The sequence below is a fragment of the Aspergillus tubingensis genome (genome assembly GCF_013340325.1).
Source record: "Aspergillus tubingensis WU-2223L DNA, scaffold_7, whole genome shotgun sequence".
In the NCBI taxonomy this organism is placed as follows: domain Eukaryota; kingdom Fungi; phylum Ascomycota; class Eurotiomycetes; order Eurotiales; family Aspergillaceae; genus Aspergillus; species Aspergillus tubingensis.
Window position 1 is genome coordinate 3479171 of NW_023336281.1, and position 16729 is coordinate 3495899.

The 16729-nt window shown below is 49.2% G+C and overlaps 7 protein-coding genes across 7 annotated transcripts; 4 read left to right on the forward strand and 3 right to left on the reverse strand.

The window, feature by feature from the left end:
* Positions 1 to 376: 376 nt before the first annotated feature.
* On the forward strand, positions 377 to 1879 carry AtWU_06110 (zinc-dependent alcohol dehydrogenase; the record flags this gene model as incomplete). The annotated part of the gene is made up of 9 exons (XM_035501220.1): positions 377 to 608; positions 671 to 722; positions 776 to 857; positions 909 to 930; positions 990 to 1070; positions 1126 to 1219; positions 1274 to 1324; positions 1371 to 1627; positions 1695 to 1879. 9 exons carry the CDS (start codon positions 377 to 379, stop codon positions 1877 to 1879), a joined length of 1056 nt encoding a protein of 351 aa, XP_035357113.1.
* A 520-nt stretch (positions 1880 to 2399) lies between these two features.
* AtWU_06111 (mfs multidrug transporter) lies at positions 2400 to 3014 on the forward strand (the record flags this gene model as incomplete). Its single annotated transcript, XM_035501221.1, has 2 exons — positions 2400 to 2689; positions 2741 to 3014. 2 exons carry the CDS (start codon positions 2400 to 2402, stop codon positions 3012 to 3014), a joined length of 564 nt encoding a protein of 187 aa, XP_035357114.1.
* A 1577-nt stretch (positions 3015 to 4591) lies between these two features.
* AtWU_06112 (DEAD/DEAH box helicase family protein) lies at positions 4592 to 6100 on the reverse strand (the record flags this gene model as incomplete). Its single annotated transcript, XM_035501222.1, has 1 exon — positions 4592 to 6100. One exon carries the CDS (start codon positions 6098 to 6100, stop codon positions 4592 to 4594), a length of 1509 nt encoding a protein of 502 aa, XP_035357115.1.
* Positions 6101 to 6528: 428 nt separating this feature from the next.
* AtWU_06113 (uncharacterized protein) lies at positions 6529 to 7404 on the reverse strand (the record flags this gene model as incomplete). Its single annotated transcript, XM_035501223.1, has 1 exon — positions 6529 to 7404. The coding sequence occupies one exon, from the start codon at positions 7402 to 7404 to the stop codon at positions 6529 to 6531; it is 876 nt and encodes a 291-aa protein (XP_035357116.1).
* A 2732-nt stretch (positions 7405 to 10136) lies between these two features.
* On the forward strand, positions 10137 to 13049 carry AtWU_06114 (class I SAM-dependent methyltransferase; the record flags this gene model as incomplete). Its single annotated transcript, XM_035501224.1, has 9 exons — positions 10137 to 10388; positions 10449 to 10580; positions 10632 to 10648; positions 10700 to 10956; positions 11005 to 11079; positions 11127 to 12405; positions 12457 to 12595; positions 12650 to 12852; positions 12911 to 13049. 9 exons carry the CDS (start codon positions 10137 to 10139, stop codon positions 13047 to 13049), a joined length of 2493 nt encoding a protein of 830 aa, XP_035357117.1.
* Positions 13050 to 14286: 1237 nt separating this feature from the next.
* Positions 14287 to 15083, reverse strand: AtWU_06115 (Rer1 family protein; the record flags this gene model as incomplete). The annotated part of the gene is made up of 3 exons (XM_035501225.1): positions 14287 to 14366; positions 14442 to 14862; positions 15015 to 15083. 3 exons carry the CDS (start codon positions 15081 to 15083, stop codon positions 14287 to 14289), a joined length of 570 nt encoding a protein of 189 aa, XP_035357118.1.
* A 513-nt stretch (positions 15084 to 15596) lies between these two features.
* echA (enoyl-CoA hydratase echA) lies at positions 15597 to 16696 on the forward strand (the record flags this gene model as incomplete). Its single annotated transcript, XM_035501226.1, has 4 exons — positions 15597 to 15747; positions 15842 to 15979; positions 16048 to 16593; positions 16647 to 16696. The coding sequence occupies 4 exons, from the start codon at positions 15597 to 15599 to the stop codon at positions 16694 to 16696; spliced, it is 885 nt and encodes a 294-aa protein (XP_035357119.1).
* Positions 16697 to 16729: the final 33 nt, after the last annotated feature.

The window sequence follows — 16729 nt, forward strand, 5'->3', positions numbered from 1 at the left end:
CAAAGCGACTGGCGGAGAGTAGATAGCAACACTTCAATCTCCAATTTCTAATCTCCTTATCAACTCCGAGCCTATCGCTCACCAGGCGCGTATCAGTCCCGATAGTAGTTAACTATAGGTTCGGATTAGCCTCCGGATAGATAATCTTGCACGATGAGGAAATAAACATTCATACCTGTGAGTCCTATCTGATTTGCACAAGAGGTAAGTTAGACTCCTCGGATGCGAACCAGCTTCGCCTCTTCAGCGTCTTGGTCTGTAACGGTCAGTTGGCTTTGATAATCTTTACTAATGTGAAGCAGTATATTTACCCCGCAACATCCCACCAGCATCTCTCCGCATCTCCGCAACCACTTCACTTACTACTACATACAACATGGCTATTCCTCAAACCCAAATCGCAGCTGTTCTCCCACCTTCTGGGGCAAATGCCACTTCCAGATTACAGATTATAAATGACCGTTCGATTCCTGTACCTACTGAGGGAGAGGTCCTAGTCAAGCTAGAGTACTCCGGAGTATGCCATTCGGATGTCCACAGCGTGCGCGGGGAAACCCCCATGTTAACGGATGTAGCGGGTCATGAAGGAGTGGGAAAGGTGGTGAAAGGTAAGTGTCTCATGCAATCGCCTTGATAGCATTTGTCCATACCTGACCTGTTATGCGTATAGTGGGCGGTGGTCTTGACGAGCAAACGTGGATGGGGCGAAGGGTTGGTATACGGTTCGTATGGCTGTTGGTATACAGAGACAGATATTAATTGAATGTTTATGCAGATGGCTGTATAGCTCCTGTTTGGAGTGTGAGATTTGCGCTATCAATAATACGGCGTGTCCGTATCAAAAGAATGCCGGAGCGGTAGGAAGATACTATTAGGCCTTGTTAGTGTGGTTTGCTAATTAGGTGCAGAATGTCCCAGGGACATTTCAACGTGAGTATCGTTAATCTTTCGGCTCTGGACCTGCTTACTGACCAGTGTTTGGATTTCAGAATACGTCGTCAGTCCTGCGATTCATGCAACTATAATCCCCCCTGAGTTAGCACCGGACGTAGCTGCACCACTCTTGTGCGGTGTGTACAACTGGTCGCCTGGTATTTCGAAATATCTAAGCTAATCTCACCGCAGCGGGCATCGCCATGTACTCCTCGATCATGAAGACCAAAACTCGACCCGAAGATTGGATTGTGCTTCCTGGAGCAGGTGGAGGCCTAGGACATATGTATGTGCATCTGCAGCTGTTACTTCCTGACAGATAGAGCTGACGGCCTACAAGGGGTGTTCAGATTGCTGCTAAAAAGGGACTCAAAGTCATTGCAATCGACAGGTATGGTGCCAGTATCATCGCATTGTTCGAAGCTTACCCAGCATAGCGGCGAGAAGAAAAAGCAGCTGTGCCTTTCCCTAGGAGCCCACGCCTTCCTAGACTACAAAACAGACGACGTAGAGCGTGAAGTGAAGGCTTTGACCTCAGGGCTAGGTGCGCATGCTGTCATCTGCACAGCCAATAATGAGCCAGCATACACACAGAGTATAAACATGCTTCGCAGCTTGGGTGTTTTGGTATGCGTCGGTATACCAAGTGTGCCGTTTAGGTTACCGGCGACGCCATTTGAGATGATTGTGAAAGGTGTTCTATCTTCATCACTGTCTTCTTCCAGCCCAATCGTTCACGATCAGATGCTGACATGAAACAGGACTAACAATTGTTGGCAACTCCGCCGGAACCGCCAAGGAGATGGAAGAGTTGATGGAGATGGCTGTAAAAGGCGATGTGACAGCACATATTGAGTGCTTTGAATTCGACTGCATCGATGATGTCCTGCAGCGACTGGGGCGATCTGAGATTGAGGGACGGGCTGTTGTGCGCATTCCTGAGTAAAGGGGAGTCTTTGCTCATTATCATCACATGCAGATATTATGGTTCGCCTTGACGACAAGCCACGTTCAGTACGACGTACAGTACAGTACATAGATATGTTTATATCCAAGCCATAGCAACAGAATTTCGGCCCTGACGAAGAATATTAGCCATTCATTTTCCAGAGCTATTGGCTCAGGTGATGTGTTTCGTGGTGATGTACGGAGTAATAAGGGCAATTTGAGAAGGCGCCAAATGGCCAACAGGGGGCGACTTATAACGTTCCAAACATTTCATTCCTGTTATTTCTGTCATAAATCACAAGACGGTCTTCGAGCTTTTAAATAGCTGATCAGTATTCATTTTGACAATACCATACACATATCCCCAGGAATACGAGAATAAATACGAGGCATCTTTATGCCCCTCGCTGATAGAGTCGCCACCAGCACCTACACTATCTGAACTTCACCTTCAGGAAGATTGGACTTGTGTGAAGAACTCCTTAGCTTGTCCATTCCAATACGTATTTATCGTCATAATGAGTTCGATATTCTGCTGCCCCTCTATACATCCGTACCGCCCACAGAAGCTTGATCACGAGGACAAATTCGAGGCATTCATGCAGTGGACCAAGCTTGCATCCTCTCCCACTCTGGACTTGGCCTCAGTACGGGCCGACACCGTTCCTTATGCAGTTCAGCTTGTGAGGCAGGTCAACTTTGGGCCACAGGAGTCCATCAGATATTTCGCGCCAGCGGGGACTGGCTCCCAGTTCGTGGAAGTTGCCGAAGGAGATTTACTTGATTGGAACTTTGAAAAACTGAATTCGTACGTGATGACGATCAAAAGTTCGAACAAGATATCGTTAAGATCATGAAGGTACAAGAACTTCAGATGTGAAAAACACAACAAGTTTTATGAAGTCAATCTTTACCAGAGGAATCCTACTATTTCGCATCATTGGCGGGTCAACCTCGCACGACCATCCCGAGATATTGATCTAGCTCTTCGAACGAAAGAGCATCAATCGAAGGAACTAAGTTTAGGGAACGAGAGTTCAGAATATAAGGCTGATTTAAGCCAAGGCGAAGCATCTGTTGAAAAACAACATGACCCTATAGCAAGATCACTTGAGGTCAGCCATCTCAGCTAACAGGGCATATCAGATCATTGAAAAGAAGTTTTAGGATACCTCTGCAAAGATACCGGATGTAAAGTCATTTGAAATGATCCCTCCAGCTGCCGAACCAGACAATTTGGCCTTGAAAAGTGTGCTGAGGTTCCTACTTCCGCCAGACCGGATATCTCTTAGGTCGAACCATCTCCTATCCCTACTATGTCTTGACTGGCTCAATCAAAAGTTTGATCTCGGGCTTGAGCTTGAATCCTGTTGGATTTCTGGACTTACCAGTTCCAACATGATCGTATTCCTCTGTGGTTGTTTTGACTCTTCTGTCGACGATGAAGTCAATGTCGCGGAAGTAGAAGCCTTAGTTATACCTGCAATGAAAGAAAGTAAGCTAACTACGAGACGAAGGGTTTCAGGTCGGGACAGGTTAAAGCAGATTATGACTAGGATTCTTGATTCTGGCAGTGGGGTTGATTGGGTATCAAAGCACGGTTGTCATGTCCGGAGAGTCTTGGATTCTTTCCCCAGTGCAGACTTTCTTGAAGAATCATTGCATGCGAATGAGAAATATGAAGGTGACTGGAGTCATCAGAATACTAGCGTGATCCAGAGTGTCCCTAATGAAGAGGTAATGCCCCCAAACCGTTATATGACACCTGCTAACTAAGACAGTCTGACGAGGAGCCTTCGGTATGGTTGAGTCCTAGCGACAGTCATTACCCGCGGCTTGAGATTTACGATTATGGATATGGCTCCGAGTCCCCAAGAGACTTCACAGCTTGCGATAAAGAATGCGGGTACTGTGGTCATTGCGACTATTGAGTATGGACATTTACGGTTTATCTTCATTTGATACAAAAAGGCTCTGGGACTGTGAGGGCGTTGGAGCAAATATGGAGAATTTTTGGGCGTACTAAAAAAGTTCAGTTGGAGGAATTTGCAACCGTCGAATTTGGCAAATGCTTAACAAACGAACAGTATGATTGCAGAGAAAAGCTTGATCATCAAGAATGCTACACCCAAAGGGCAACTATCGCTAATCTACTAATGCATTTCCTAGTATGTGCCTTGTCTCCTTCAAGCCCAAACCTAGTTGCTTTTAGTATATGTCATTTCATTTGTCAATATCATAGCGGATTCTCACTGGTTAGTATTCTGCTGGCTGGAAGATGTTTTTTAAGTTTTCAACACCCTATCTTCGACAATTGAAGCGCATCTACCGTGTGTGCCACGAGGTGGTTAGTGGGAGTTAGAGCAGGAAAAGTGAGAGATTGGTGTTCGTCTATAGAGTCACGCAACATCAAGTCAGCCCGTGGCGATTGAGCACTATATACTGCTTATAAGTCGTGATCATCTACTAGGGAAATTTCTCGCAGGAAGATGGATATGTTGCCTCAGTGGGTGCTAGTGCATTGCAGCATTTCGGCCTGGTGACCGGTGCAGAAGATACTCTTAATACTCTATGAGACTCCACTGCGAACTATAACATTGAATGACTTTTCAAGACTTCGATGTCCAAATCATCAACCAGGAACCAGACTGATCCGATCAGGACGCTTGCCGTTTTAGGCAGGTGTGCATTGAGTAACGATAGCTTTGGCTTAATGTCCTGCATTATGTACTTCACCCTCGTCTTCGCTGTCCGACATTCCTTCCATGAACCATTGCATGTCGATGCCTCTAGCCTCACATTCCCGCCTCAACCTTTCTGTATCCGCATATTCTCTGTCGGCTTCTTCTTTTACGAGAGCCATATTCAGTCCCGCTGCTGCCCCAACCACTGTTGTTCCATCCGGTATCGTTTCATCATCTGATACAGGCGAATCCAGAGGCTTGTCCCTGAGTTCCAAACTCTTCAAGTGAGGAAACAAACTTCGATCTTGAACAACCATTAAGAGTTCCGTCAGCAGACCACTATTATCGGGGAGAACGTCTTGGACAGAAAGAGTTTGCAGGGAGCTCGGAAGCCTATCAACAAGCCGACCAATGCTGGGTTTCTTTACAGCAGCGTGCGAAAAAATCGATACGAGGTGGGCATGCCGAATAGTCAAATGCTCAAGGGCAGAGAATTCTCGAAAGGATTCAAACGGGATGTTATCCTCACAAACCCCGATTCCCCCATTCATGTAAAGACAAGTATTGTATTCCTTATCATATGTCACGCTGAGAGATTTGAGGGTATCTTTGAATGGAAGAAGAGCCTGATAAAGTTTTCGAGTATCAAGGAGTTTTTCAATATCCTCCATGTCTGGGTGAAGTGAGGCCTCGATTGAGAAATGTTCCAATTCTTTGCACACTTTGAGCCACTTGAGCATCCCGGTGCACCCCCAGACTTCGTCTAATGAGATCTGTTTAACAGGACCAGCTGAGAGGCGAGACCCATGAATGCCAGAATCAATTTCCTCCTCTTCATCACTGCTATCATCTGCACAAATTGCATAGCCTGTGATGGACTGGACACTTGGGAAATAGAGAAACGGTGTTAGGAAATGCTCGTCGACCCCGTCACCTTTATCTCGACAGTAGGCGATGACTTCTCGGAGGAAGGGAAATGGTGGGGCTTCATGAAAAGGTTGCTCCCGCTTCGCAGCTTTGTATAAAAGAGTGGTAAACAGAGGTGAGTTTCCTTGATCAAATTCAATGCGCTCCAGGTGCGTCAATTTAGCAAACAGGAGTCCTATCCAAGCCTCCGTCTTGAATTCATATAGGGCGTTCTTCCACTTGCCTTGAAACCGATCGATTGGCGTGAAAATCTTGTTTAGTGCTAGAGGCACCAAGTATACAAATCTCTCAATATCCTCATGACTGGCTTTATAAATAGGGATAGGCTCGTTACTATCCCAGTAAAGTCTGAGGCTGCGAACCCAATCTGCTACCTCAGGATATCTCCAGAAGCGAATAATAAGATGGATATGAGCGCCGGTGAGGGAGTGGGCATAGCCCAGGTCAAGATGGTAATAGAGTAATGGTTCGAATATCCTGTGGAATTTCTGACAGCACAGAGTCAAAGCAAGCAAGGTCGATCTCCGTATCCTTTCGCAATCCTCATCTATGTCCAAGGCGATGAACTTCCCTATCATTCCGAGAATCTCTGTTGGTAGGTGCTGCATGGTGTTTCAGTTGTAGCTGTTATCAATGCTGACTCTAGTATATAGCTTGACTTTTACAGAAGCTGAGACAGTACCCCTTTTATATTCGCGCTTTAGTTATACAGGTGATGCTTGTGGAAGAACATTGCACATCCCAGAGGCGCAGAGACGAATTCTGGTAATAACCTTCATTGCACTGTGACCCAAGATGTGACAAGCAGCAGTGCGGTGATTTCCAAGCGCATTCACTTTGAATATCGGAATGGCTCCAAGCCACAAGTTCAAAAGTATATATTCCGTCTGCTTATTCCAGCGCCTTGACTGGTTGTTATGGCTTGGAAAGACAAGCCAAAGAATATAATATATTGGATAATGGACAACTAACATCCTGAACATGGCATATAGTAGCAGCAGACAAAAGCATTATAACGTACAGCGACTTCCCATATCTAGGCCATGGTCTTTCCGCTTTCTACCACAATCTCCGAGATGCCGTTGAGATCAATATCACCCATCTTCAACTCCATATCATCGTACTTGTCACTAGTGGGACTCAACGTCGGATCGAATAGAACGGGATCATCTGCTCTTGTCGACCCAACCAGCCACTCAAGTTGCGTCTTCCAGTCCGCTTTTGCCCGAATGGAGACATTGGCCTGGAACTTCCCTTCGTCCTTTCTTTTCAGCAATATGGCTGCCCTCATGGCAGCGGGAACTCCCGTCTTCGTCGCGGGATTCTCAATCAACGTCCACGAGGCACAATTGGCCTTCCCGTAATTCCGGCCTCGCAGATCAATCGACCCAACGACTGTCGCAGCATAGCTCAACTCGCGGCTAATGTCATGCCCGTACTTCACCGTACTGCTTGCATCGACAAAGTTGCTGACGACAGTTCCCGCACCAAAGGTCAGTGAGCCCTCAGTGGAGGTTGTTTCAGTCTGAGTAGTGCGGGAGACACTGAGGTGCTCATTGGGAGCAATGGCATAGACTTCTGGGTCTGCTGCACCGGGCTCAGACCCAGAGAATTGAAGCTCGACATCGACTTGGGAAATGCGACGGGCACGCTTGCGTGGGTCGAACCGCAGCTGCAGAACGATGAGGGTTGCATACGAACTACCGTCCGGGCTGAGTAGCCCATGGACAACGTCGACGCAGGAGCAGCGAATGTCAACGGCGGTCTTGCGCTCGATGTAGTTTTCGCGCTGATAGGGGGCGGAGGGGTCGTTCTGGGTATGGAAGGCACTGCCAGCGTCCCCGGTTGGGCTGAGGCCGATGTCGAAGGTTTCGGGGTGCGAAACCACGGTTGTAGTGACGTCTGGCTTCATTGTGGATATAGGGTTATGTTCTGCCTGCAGAAATACGGAAGTGTAGATGATAATTGAGAAGACAGAGGTTTGAAGCTGTGTGAGTGCCAATGGATGACCCTCGAATCGGCCGGATGGTAGCTGACTTTAATAGCCTGATCCTGAGGACGATTTGCTTTCCCTTTCATATTGTAGCGCCGTAGGTACTGTTCGAGGCCTGCAACCTTGAGAGGGTTGGCGCTGCACCGCGTCAGCTCAGCCTTCTCCCAAGACCAATGAAGCTGAAGACAAGGATGAATTCTGTACAGCACGCCAGCACGGCGCTTCAGCCTTGAGTTCAGCTCACGATGGTCCAGATTTAGGACTATTTCGTTGGCTCACATTCATGCTCAATTGCCGCCATAGGGCAGTGCATAGTCTGAACGAAACAACCGACGTGCGCATCGACTGATGTATACGCGCCGAGGCTAGCCATCGCCTGACATGTTACCAGCTGATTTGACAAACCCTTCCAGAGATACTGCATTTTGCGACTAACGACACCTGTCTATAGGCTCGTGGCGATTGCCAATATGCATCGTTGCTATACATAGTTGGAACTACCAAGAAAGGACGCACTACTTAGTGGGCCGGATATTTTTACCGGCTGCTTCACTAGCCCAATAGCATTCTTGAGAATCATATCGAGCGCTTGTCTCAGCGGATCCGTATGACAAAAGTGGGAACCGGCGCTTGCGGTGGCCCACTACAAAGGGAGCGGATCATCTGTAGGCGCTAACGGTGAGTCTCCCAGAGCCTACCAGTACATGTTGTCGATCTCCAAGGTAGCAAGGTTAACAAAATAGTGGTTCTAAAATCTGATTTCGCGGCGGCAACTGGCACTCAGGTTCATGCAGGCCGGGAGAAAGCCCTACATTATAAGAACTTAGGTATAGGTATGCAGTGCCTCAGCGCTAAGAGAAAATATTGATAGGATTCCATCAAGTCGGCACCGAGGATTATGATCACTATGTGCTCATAATGTTGATTCTTGCGATGGCAATTTGATTCTGTGAAACATCATGAGCTGATAGGAGGCTAATAATAACAACAGCGTTTATTAACCGCTCTCAGTGTTAGAAGTTTCAGTCCTAGTTTAGTGTCCTTGAGCAGTACTATTAGAGCAGACTTCCAAAATACATTTCTTGATCAGACACTCAACGAATGGATCAGCTCTGAAAAAGCCACGTCTCCTACATATGTAGGAGGTACTTTATCGTTCGTTTACAGGGAACAATACGGTGTCTTGGATAATGTTATCTCCCCTTTTAGCTTCGATAGACCAATGCGTATATATAACGTGCACCATAATCAATGCCTGGGCATCAAGGCCAGGACTACCTTACCTTAAGGCCATATTACATAAGTCTTTTAATTAACCTTAGTCTTCGCACTCTCATCACTTCTTAGTCTCTACCCATACCATTATGGCGACCATGCAGCGAATCTTCATACTTCCTCTGCTTTCGCACGAGTATTATCAACTACGATTCATTATCTACTGATTGTGTACATTGTTCACGACGATGGGATTCTTTCCTACAGTCGATGATGCAATCGATGAAAGAACGATGAGTCCAGGGTTGAATACACATCCATTCATGAGTCTCACTCTGCTACGACTCGAGTCTATCCTGGGGGACATAAAGTCCGAACATCCTTCGCGCCAGTGACGAACTGGGTTAAGTAATCCGATACAACAGAAATAAGTCTACCTGTCTAAGCTGAACGACATAAAGCCCTCGGCTATCGCGGTTGCAAGGAGGGGTAACATGTACGCAGACTTCAGGTGGCGGCGAGGGGGCATGCGTACGTGCATGGACCGGGCGAGTACGCAGCAGTGTGGAGAGTCGCAGACCAGCCTGTAACTCCTTTGTCAGGCCGGGTAGTTTTGGAAAATTTATACTTTCATGCTATACTGGAGTTCACTAGCTGCCCGTGGGTGTACGAAGTTTATCAGACATGTGCCTCTCCCAGGATCCGGGATCGCCCTAGTACCTGACCAGCGACGAAAAGGAGGGATGGAGGAATGAAGGGAGGGAGGAATTGACGGCAGTGCGTCTGCATCGAGGATCTGCCCGATACAACCTCCTGTTATGACTGCTATTATTGGGAAGACGATGGATGGGTGTTGACCGTTGATCGGGGCCTGTACCAATAAGTTGGAAGATCAGGGTGCCTGGGGCTGGCGTGCGGGATTCATTGGAGGCGAGTGGCTCCGAGAGCCCACGGCGTGCGGGCACATGCACCCTTGATTGGCCTACCCGAACTATACGCAGATGCATCCATACAAGCTCTGCAACTCTCCTCTTCATCCTCTGCTAACGAGTGTCTCCTACTGCAATTCGGTGCCAGCTGGTCTCCAAGAACCACCCGGAGATCCTTCCTCCACCTCTTCCCGCGAGCCATTTACTCTTTTACCACGGACAGCCAATGCAGCTTATCATCCCCGGACCATGTGTCCCCCTGATAGGGCATCGCGCTGCGCTCATGTCTTTTTAAATTCAACTCGGACCAGGAGGGGCTGTCGCAAGTGGGGCGTGCATCCCAAAGATGTGGCCAACTTCTCCCGCATTGCTCTGTTGGTGCTGCAGAGCAACTGATTCAAGAAGCCGCCCGTCCTCGCAATTCTCGAGGCAGGAGATCTGCCTCTCATCTGTCCTTCCTACGACAGGAGGCTTCAACTCTATCCAGTTACACCCCTTTGCGCCCTCATGTTTTCCAGCAGTATAACCGGTCCCTTTTGGGGCCAATTGAACTGGCTACATGTTTACATTGCTGGAACTGCGTTCGCGGTCTGCGCGTTCGTCGCAGTGGTCATGATATTGTCGTCGCAGAAGCGCAAAATTGACTACAATAGCGGTGTCTTCACCTATCTCAAGTTCGCATACGCGACATTCCTCAAACCCCACGAGAAGCACGGAAATGGCCAACAGGATGCTCTCGAGAGCTTCTACAAGACGCAGGTATGCCAGACAACCGCCAGTTGACTGCCTAGTTCCATTGGCTGACAAAACTGGACATAGGCTGGCGTCTACGATGCCACTCGCAAGCGTTTGTTGCGCGGTCGAGAGGATATGCTGGGTCTGGTTGCAGCCCAACTAAAGCACAAGGTCGAGAACAAGCAGCTTCAGTCTGGCAAGGCTGTCTGGGTTGATGTAAGTATCATCTATGCAATCTTACCGAGTGAGTACTGGCTAACAGTATAGATTGGCGGAGGCACTGGGTGAGCACTTTCGAAGACACAACATCCTGACGAGACCCTAACCACCCTTAGATACAACATCGAAGCCATGTCTACCTTCCTTCCCGTCAAGGAGTTCTTCTCCCGCGTTTATCTGGTCGATCTATCGCCTTCGCTCTGTGAGGTGGCCCGCCAGCGCTTTGAAAGGCTGGGATGGAAGAACGTCCACGTTGTCTGCCAGGATGCTCGCTCATTCCGTTTGCCGGAGGATGACAAGATCGATCCCCGTAACGAGAACAGCGCCGGTGCCGACTTGGCAACAATGAGCTATAGCTTGTCTATGATCCCAGGTTCGTGCGCTTAGTGGCATATTAGAGACTGGTACTCATACGATGCAGACTACTACAGTGTCATCGACGCGCTGCCTGCACTCTTGAAGCCTACTGGCGTACTTGGAGTGTGTGACTTCTATGGTAAGTCTGGTAACATCTGTCGATGCAATCCCTCTGACCCGCGATAGTCCAAAGCATTGTTGATGTCTCGTCGCGTAACTACACTGGCGGCGCCTTCAACCGACATGTAAACTGGCTCGGCCGTGTCTTCTGGCGTGCCTGGTTTGATGTGGACCGGGTCAGTTTGGAGGCAGCCCGCCGTGACTACCTGGAGTACCGATTCGGAACCGTTATTTCTGCCAGCGAGAGAAACTACCTACTGGGCGGTATCCCCTACTATATTTTTGTCGGTTGCCAGAAAGATTCGACCACTCACTCTGGTCGCGAGGCCATCGAGAAGTTGAATGCTTCGTTCACAGAGTCGCCGTACCTCTCCCCCGCCAACCATCGCAAGGAGATGGAGACTGCTGTGGTGAACAGCACTCAGGAAATCAGATCGAAGGCTTATGAGTCTGCTGTGATCAACCTGAGCGCGAACCTGCCTCTCCCTTCGTCCTTCTACCAGAATCACCACCACCGTATCTTCTACAATGACCTCCTCCCAAAGCACACTCAGTTCGGAAACGAGTATATCTATGCTTTCAACTGGGAAGACCCCCGCGTTGACCACCGCCTGCTGGACATCAAGCGAGACGATGTCATTCTGGCCATCACCAGCGCCGGTGACAATATCCTCGACTACCTTCAGAAGAGCCCGCGTCGTGTCCATGCGGTTGACTTGAACCCAAATCAGAACCACCTTCTGGAACTCAAGGTGGCTAGCTTCATGGCTCTGGGCCACCGCGATGTGTGGAAGATCTTCGGTGAAGGAAAGCATCCCGAGTTCCGCAACCTACTCATCTCCCGACTGAGCCCACACTTGTCTAGTCAAGCCTTCCAGTACTGGCTGGAGCATACCCATATCTTCACTTCCTCTTCTGGTAAGGGACTCTACGAGACGGGTGGATCGCGCCACGCTATCAAGATGGTCCGCTACCTCTTCAAGGTCTTCGGCCTAGAAAGCCAGGTACAACAGCTCTGTGAAGCCCAGACCTTGGCAGAACAGCGCAAGATCTGGCCCCGAATCCGTTTCGTCCTGATGAGCAAGCCTCTTCACTGGGCGGTGGTGGGAACGGAATGGTTTGCATGGAAGGCCGCAGGCGTGCCTCGCAACCAGCGTAACATGATAATCGATGACTACTTCAAGAGAAACGGCTTGAACAAGGACATGAAGCAGGCGAAGGATGTCAGCGGAAAGTCGATATGGGAGTACGTGGTAGACACCTTGGATCCGGTGGTCCAGGATACTCTGATCAGCAACGACAACTACTTCTACTTCCTCTGCTTGCAGGGACAGTTCTCGCGGAGGTAAGCTCATCATGCCACTGAAGCATACGTTCACTAACTAATGAATGACAGATGTCATCCTGCATACCTCTCCCCCAAGTCCCATGTGAAGCTCTCCTCGCCCGGCGCATTCGACGGTCTCCGCATCCACACAGACGAGATTAACGAAGTGATCAAGCGGATAAAGCCACGCAGCCTGACTATCGCTGTGGTATGCTTCTAATACACCTCTTGCAATTATACTCAAAACTGACAAACCAAATAGGTCATGGACTCCATGGACTGGTTCGACCCCGAAGGCGAAGAAGCCTCCATCCAAGCACAGAAGCTCAACCACGCCTTGAAGATGGGTGGCCGGATATTACTCCGTTCCGCGAGCATCGAGCCATGGTATATTCAGCACTTTGAGCAGAACGGTTTCTCTGCACGCCGCGTTGGTGCCAGATTCCCGGGCACTTGCATTGACCGGTGAGCATCATCTTATAGATACCTGTACCGCATGAACAATTACACTAACGGAGAACAGAGTAAACATGTACGCCTCCACCTGGATCTGCACCAAGACGCAAGAACTCGAACGTCCAGCACCTAGTCGCGCCATGTCGGCTCTGTCATTGGACAATATTACCCCGAAGAGAAATAGCGTAGAGCATCTTGAGATATGATTTTGCGTTTCCCCTTGAATATTAATGTTGCTATGTTTCTTACATACCGATGATGATTGATACTTATTGCCTTGATGGCAAGTGAACGTTTCTTTCCTACATGCTTCCCATTACTCCACCACATTCACATTCACATCCACAACCTACATCTTTGCCCTTTCTGTCCACATGCCATAATTCGCCTACCTATTTTCTTTTGTTCGTGATGAGTATTATTTCGATACTATGCACATAGTCAAAAGTCTAGAATAGACAATGATATGCCTCCAATACAGATTGACCTGAACCTGTATGCTACAAGTAATTAACTACCACTTCATAGCAGCACACGCATGACTGAAGATAATGTGTGTGGTTTTGAAAGGATCAAGGAGAACCTCGGGCTTTCCTTCCTCTGCTATATAAGTAATACCCACTTCTCGACCAATCAAAACCGACTCATCACCAGTACTACTACTTACTTGCAGATACTAGGTACTATCTGAAACTTACCCCAGTCCGGACCATAATATCTATATAAGGGGAAGTACCAGATCGCCAACGCACTTTTATCTATTCACCCATCGTCATACTTCACCCACGATATCATATCAGTAGATTACACGGAATACAACACAACTGAAGATGGGCTAAAGTTCTGATAGTATAGGGAAGTAGAAGCAGGCAAGAGCAAGAAAAAAGATGCAAGGGATGTGAGGAAGTAGAAAGCATAAACGGCATTGACTTAATTCTGTACACATTGAATAGTAGGAAGATACTAGTATAACATCCCGGTAGTAAAGTTTCATAAAGTCAGTTCACACACAGACACACATACACACAAGGCCACACGAGGTCACACTTAAAAAGATCATCATGAAGAGAAGAGAAGGAAATAGCGAGAATTAAAGGGGTTGTAAGGTAGTTATTGTGCTTGTCTTGTTCCATTGTCCTCATGCGTCTACCAACAGCCTGTTCTGGCATGAAGGAGAGTACATGGGGTAAGGCATAGACAGGAAGGGGAGAAGTATCCCGGACGGTCACATCTAATTCATCAATAATATATAGACGTACTAGGGTAAGCCGTCAGAGAAGAGCACAAAGCCAAGCATCGCATAGCATGACATGACGAATTTCATCATCAAATCACACCACATCATCGTCTCGTCTCATCACATCTCATTGCAATCTGCCGTGACTCATTTATCCAGGCAGACGAAAAGATATATCTATTTTTCTTTTTGTGTTCGTGTCGCTTTTATGACCGACCGTACCGCGTCTTACCGAACGAGAATGGCACATAGCGGTACTTGATCATGTGCTGGATCTGGCGGCGCACTAGTAGATTGATTCGGGTTAGCCTTGGACGAATTTCGCCTCCCACCAAAGATAAGCAGAATTTGGTATACTCACTGGTCAACACAAACAGAATAATCCAGTAAACCACCAAGACAGGCCAGAACACCGGGATATCGAAGACGGCGAACCACGAGCACACGAAGCCGATAGCAATGGCGCGAGTGGCCGAGTGCCAGAACTTGAACTCGGGGAGACGGCGGATGAAAGGACGGAACTCGTCGTCTTGCTTCATGGGCAGGCTGGGAGCGGCGGCGTCGCCGTCTTCCAGACCCTCATCCTGCGTCAGGGACGGGTCGAACTTGGGTTGCAGGAAGAGGAGGAAGAGGTTGAGCAGGTAGATGCCGAGGGTGTAGGCCACGATGTACCATCCCTGGGCGAGGACGATTCTCAGGAAGAAGATGAGGAGTAGGACGACGGTTCCGGTCCAGCGGTAGGCTGTGAATGGGGTGGAGGCGTCGAGGTAGGTTTGGTATTGCTGTGTGAGGTAGTAGTTAGCTTATCATGTAATGTCATGGTCCGTGGGTAGGAGTTGTTTGTTGGGGTAGCGGATGGGCATGTCGTCTGCGCTGGGTGCAGGATTGCGACAGGTATTGCGAAAACCAGATCAGAGAGAGTGTATGCACATACCCTAGCCAGCTTCGAGGTTTGCGCCGTCACGGCCGTGAAAGGCGTCTGCTCAGGCTCAGGAACGTCCATGGTGGAAATGTGGATGTGGCTATCTATCGCGTAGCAAGAAGAGAGGAGAGTGGAGAGAGAGAGAGAGAGGAGACGAAAAAGCGGACAAGAAGGCACCCAGCAGACTCAGCGCATAGGGCACAAAGACAGCACCGAGCACGGACAGAAAGCAATGGATTAGGAATGCGAAAGTGCTTCAGCTGATGAAGGTGAAGGACAGCCCAGCCAGCCAGCAGCTGCTCGCGGGAAAACTGGCCACTGCCCGGCCGCTCCCGCTAAGCCCGTTTTGGATGGCACCAGCCACTGTCATGATGACTGCGCCTCAGGGGCCGCTGACTCAGCGATAGCTATCACGTGCAAAAGCTGTCACGGCTATTGCCGGGGTTAACTCGGCGGGATTTGCGGGGAGCTGCTACTATCATCATCATATCCCCCTTCCCTTTCCCCGACTGTTTCTCTCGACCACATCTGCAATTGATCTCTTCACACATCTCTCTCCTCTCATATACTAGATAATCAGTAATTGCTCTCAATATGTTCTCCCGCCAGTGCTCCCGTCTCGTCTCCTCCCGCACCGCCATCCCTCTGACTTCGTTTCTTGCCCGCGGCCGTCCGTTCTCCGCAACCGCAACCTCGGCATATGAGCACATCCTCACCTCGACTCCCAAGCCGGGAGTAGGACTGAGTATGCCCTGTCCCCAGTCCCCTTCAAACAATAGCATAGCAACAAGCATGTAACCAATCCAATACTAACCACAACCTCAATCGCAATGCAACAGTCACCCTCAACCGCCCCAAAGCCCTCAACGCGCTCTCGAGCCCACTCTTCGAAGAACTCAACGATGCCCTAACCACCTACGACACAGACAAAGACATCGGCGCGATCGTCATCACCGGCAGTGAGAAAGCCTTCGCAGGTGCGCCACTACCCTCCCAATAACACAACCAACACAACCCACTAACAACCGAATGTTCTGATGTGTAGCCGGCGCCGACATCAAAGAAATGGCCCCCCTAACATTCTCCTCCGCATACAGCAACAACTTCATCGCCCCCTGGTCCCACCTCGCCAACGCAATCCGCAAGCCCGTCATCGCCGCCGTCTCCGGCTACGCCCTGGGCGGCGGATGCGAACTCGCCCTCATGTGCGACATCATCTACTGCACGTCGACCGCGACTTTCGGACAGCCTGAGATCAAGCTGGGTGTTATCCCCGGTGCGGGCGGGTCGCAGCGGCTCACGAAGGCCGTGGGGAAGAGTAAGGCAATGGAGTTGATTCTGACGGGGAAGAACTTTAGTGGAAAGGAGGCGGGAGAGTGGGGTGTTGCGGCGAGAGTGGTGGAGGGAGGTAAGGATGAGGTGGTGAATGTTGCGGTTGAGACGGCGGAGACGATTGCGGGCTATTCGAGGGTTGCGGTGGTGGCCGGTAAGGAGGTGGTGAATAAGGGGTATGAAGTTGGGTTGAGGGAGGGAGTGGAGTTTGAGAGGAGACTGTTTCATGGGTTGTTTGGAAGTAGGGATCAGAAGATTGGTGAGTTTGCTTCTTTCTTTTCTTTGGAAAGTGGTTGATGCTGACGGCGGTAGGCATGACGGCGTTTGCGGAGAAGAAGAAGCCGGAGTGGTCGAATGAGTAAGTGGATTGGACTGTATGATGGGTTGGTCTTGGA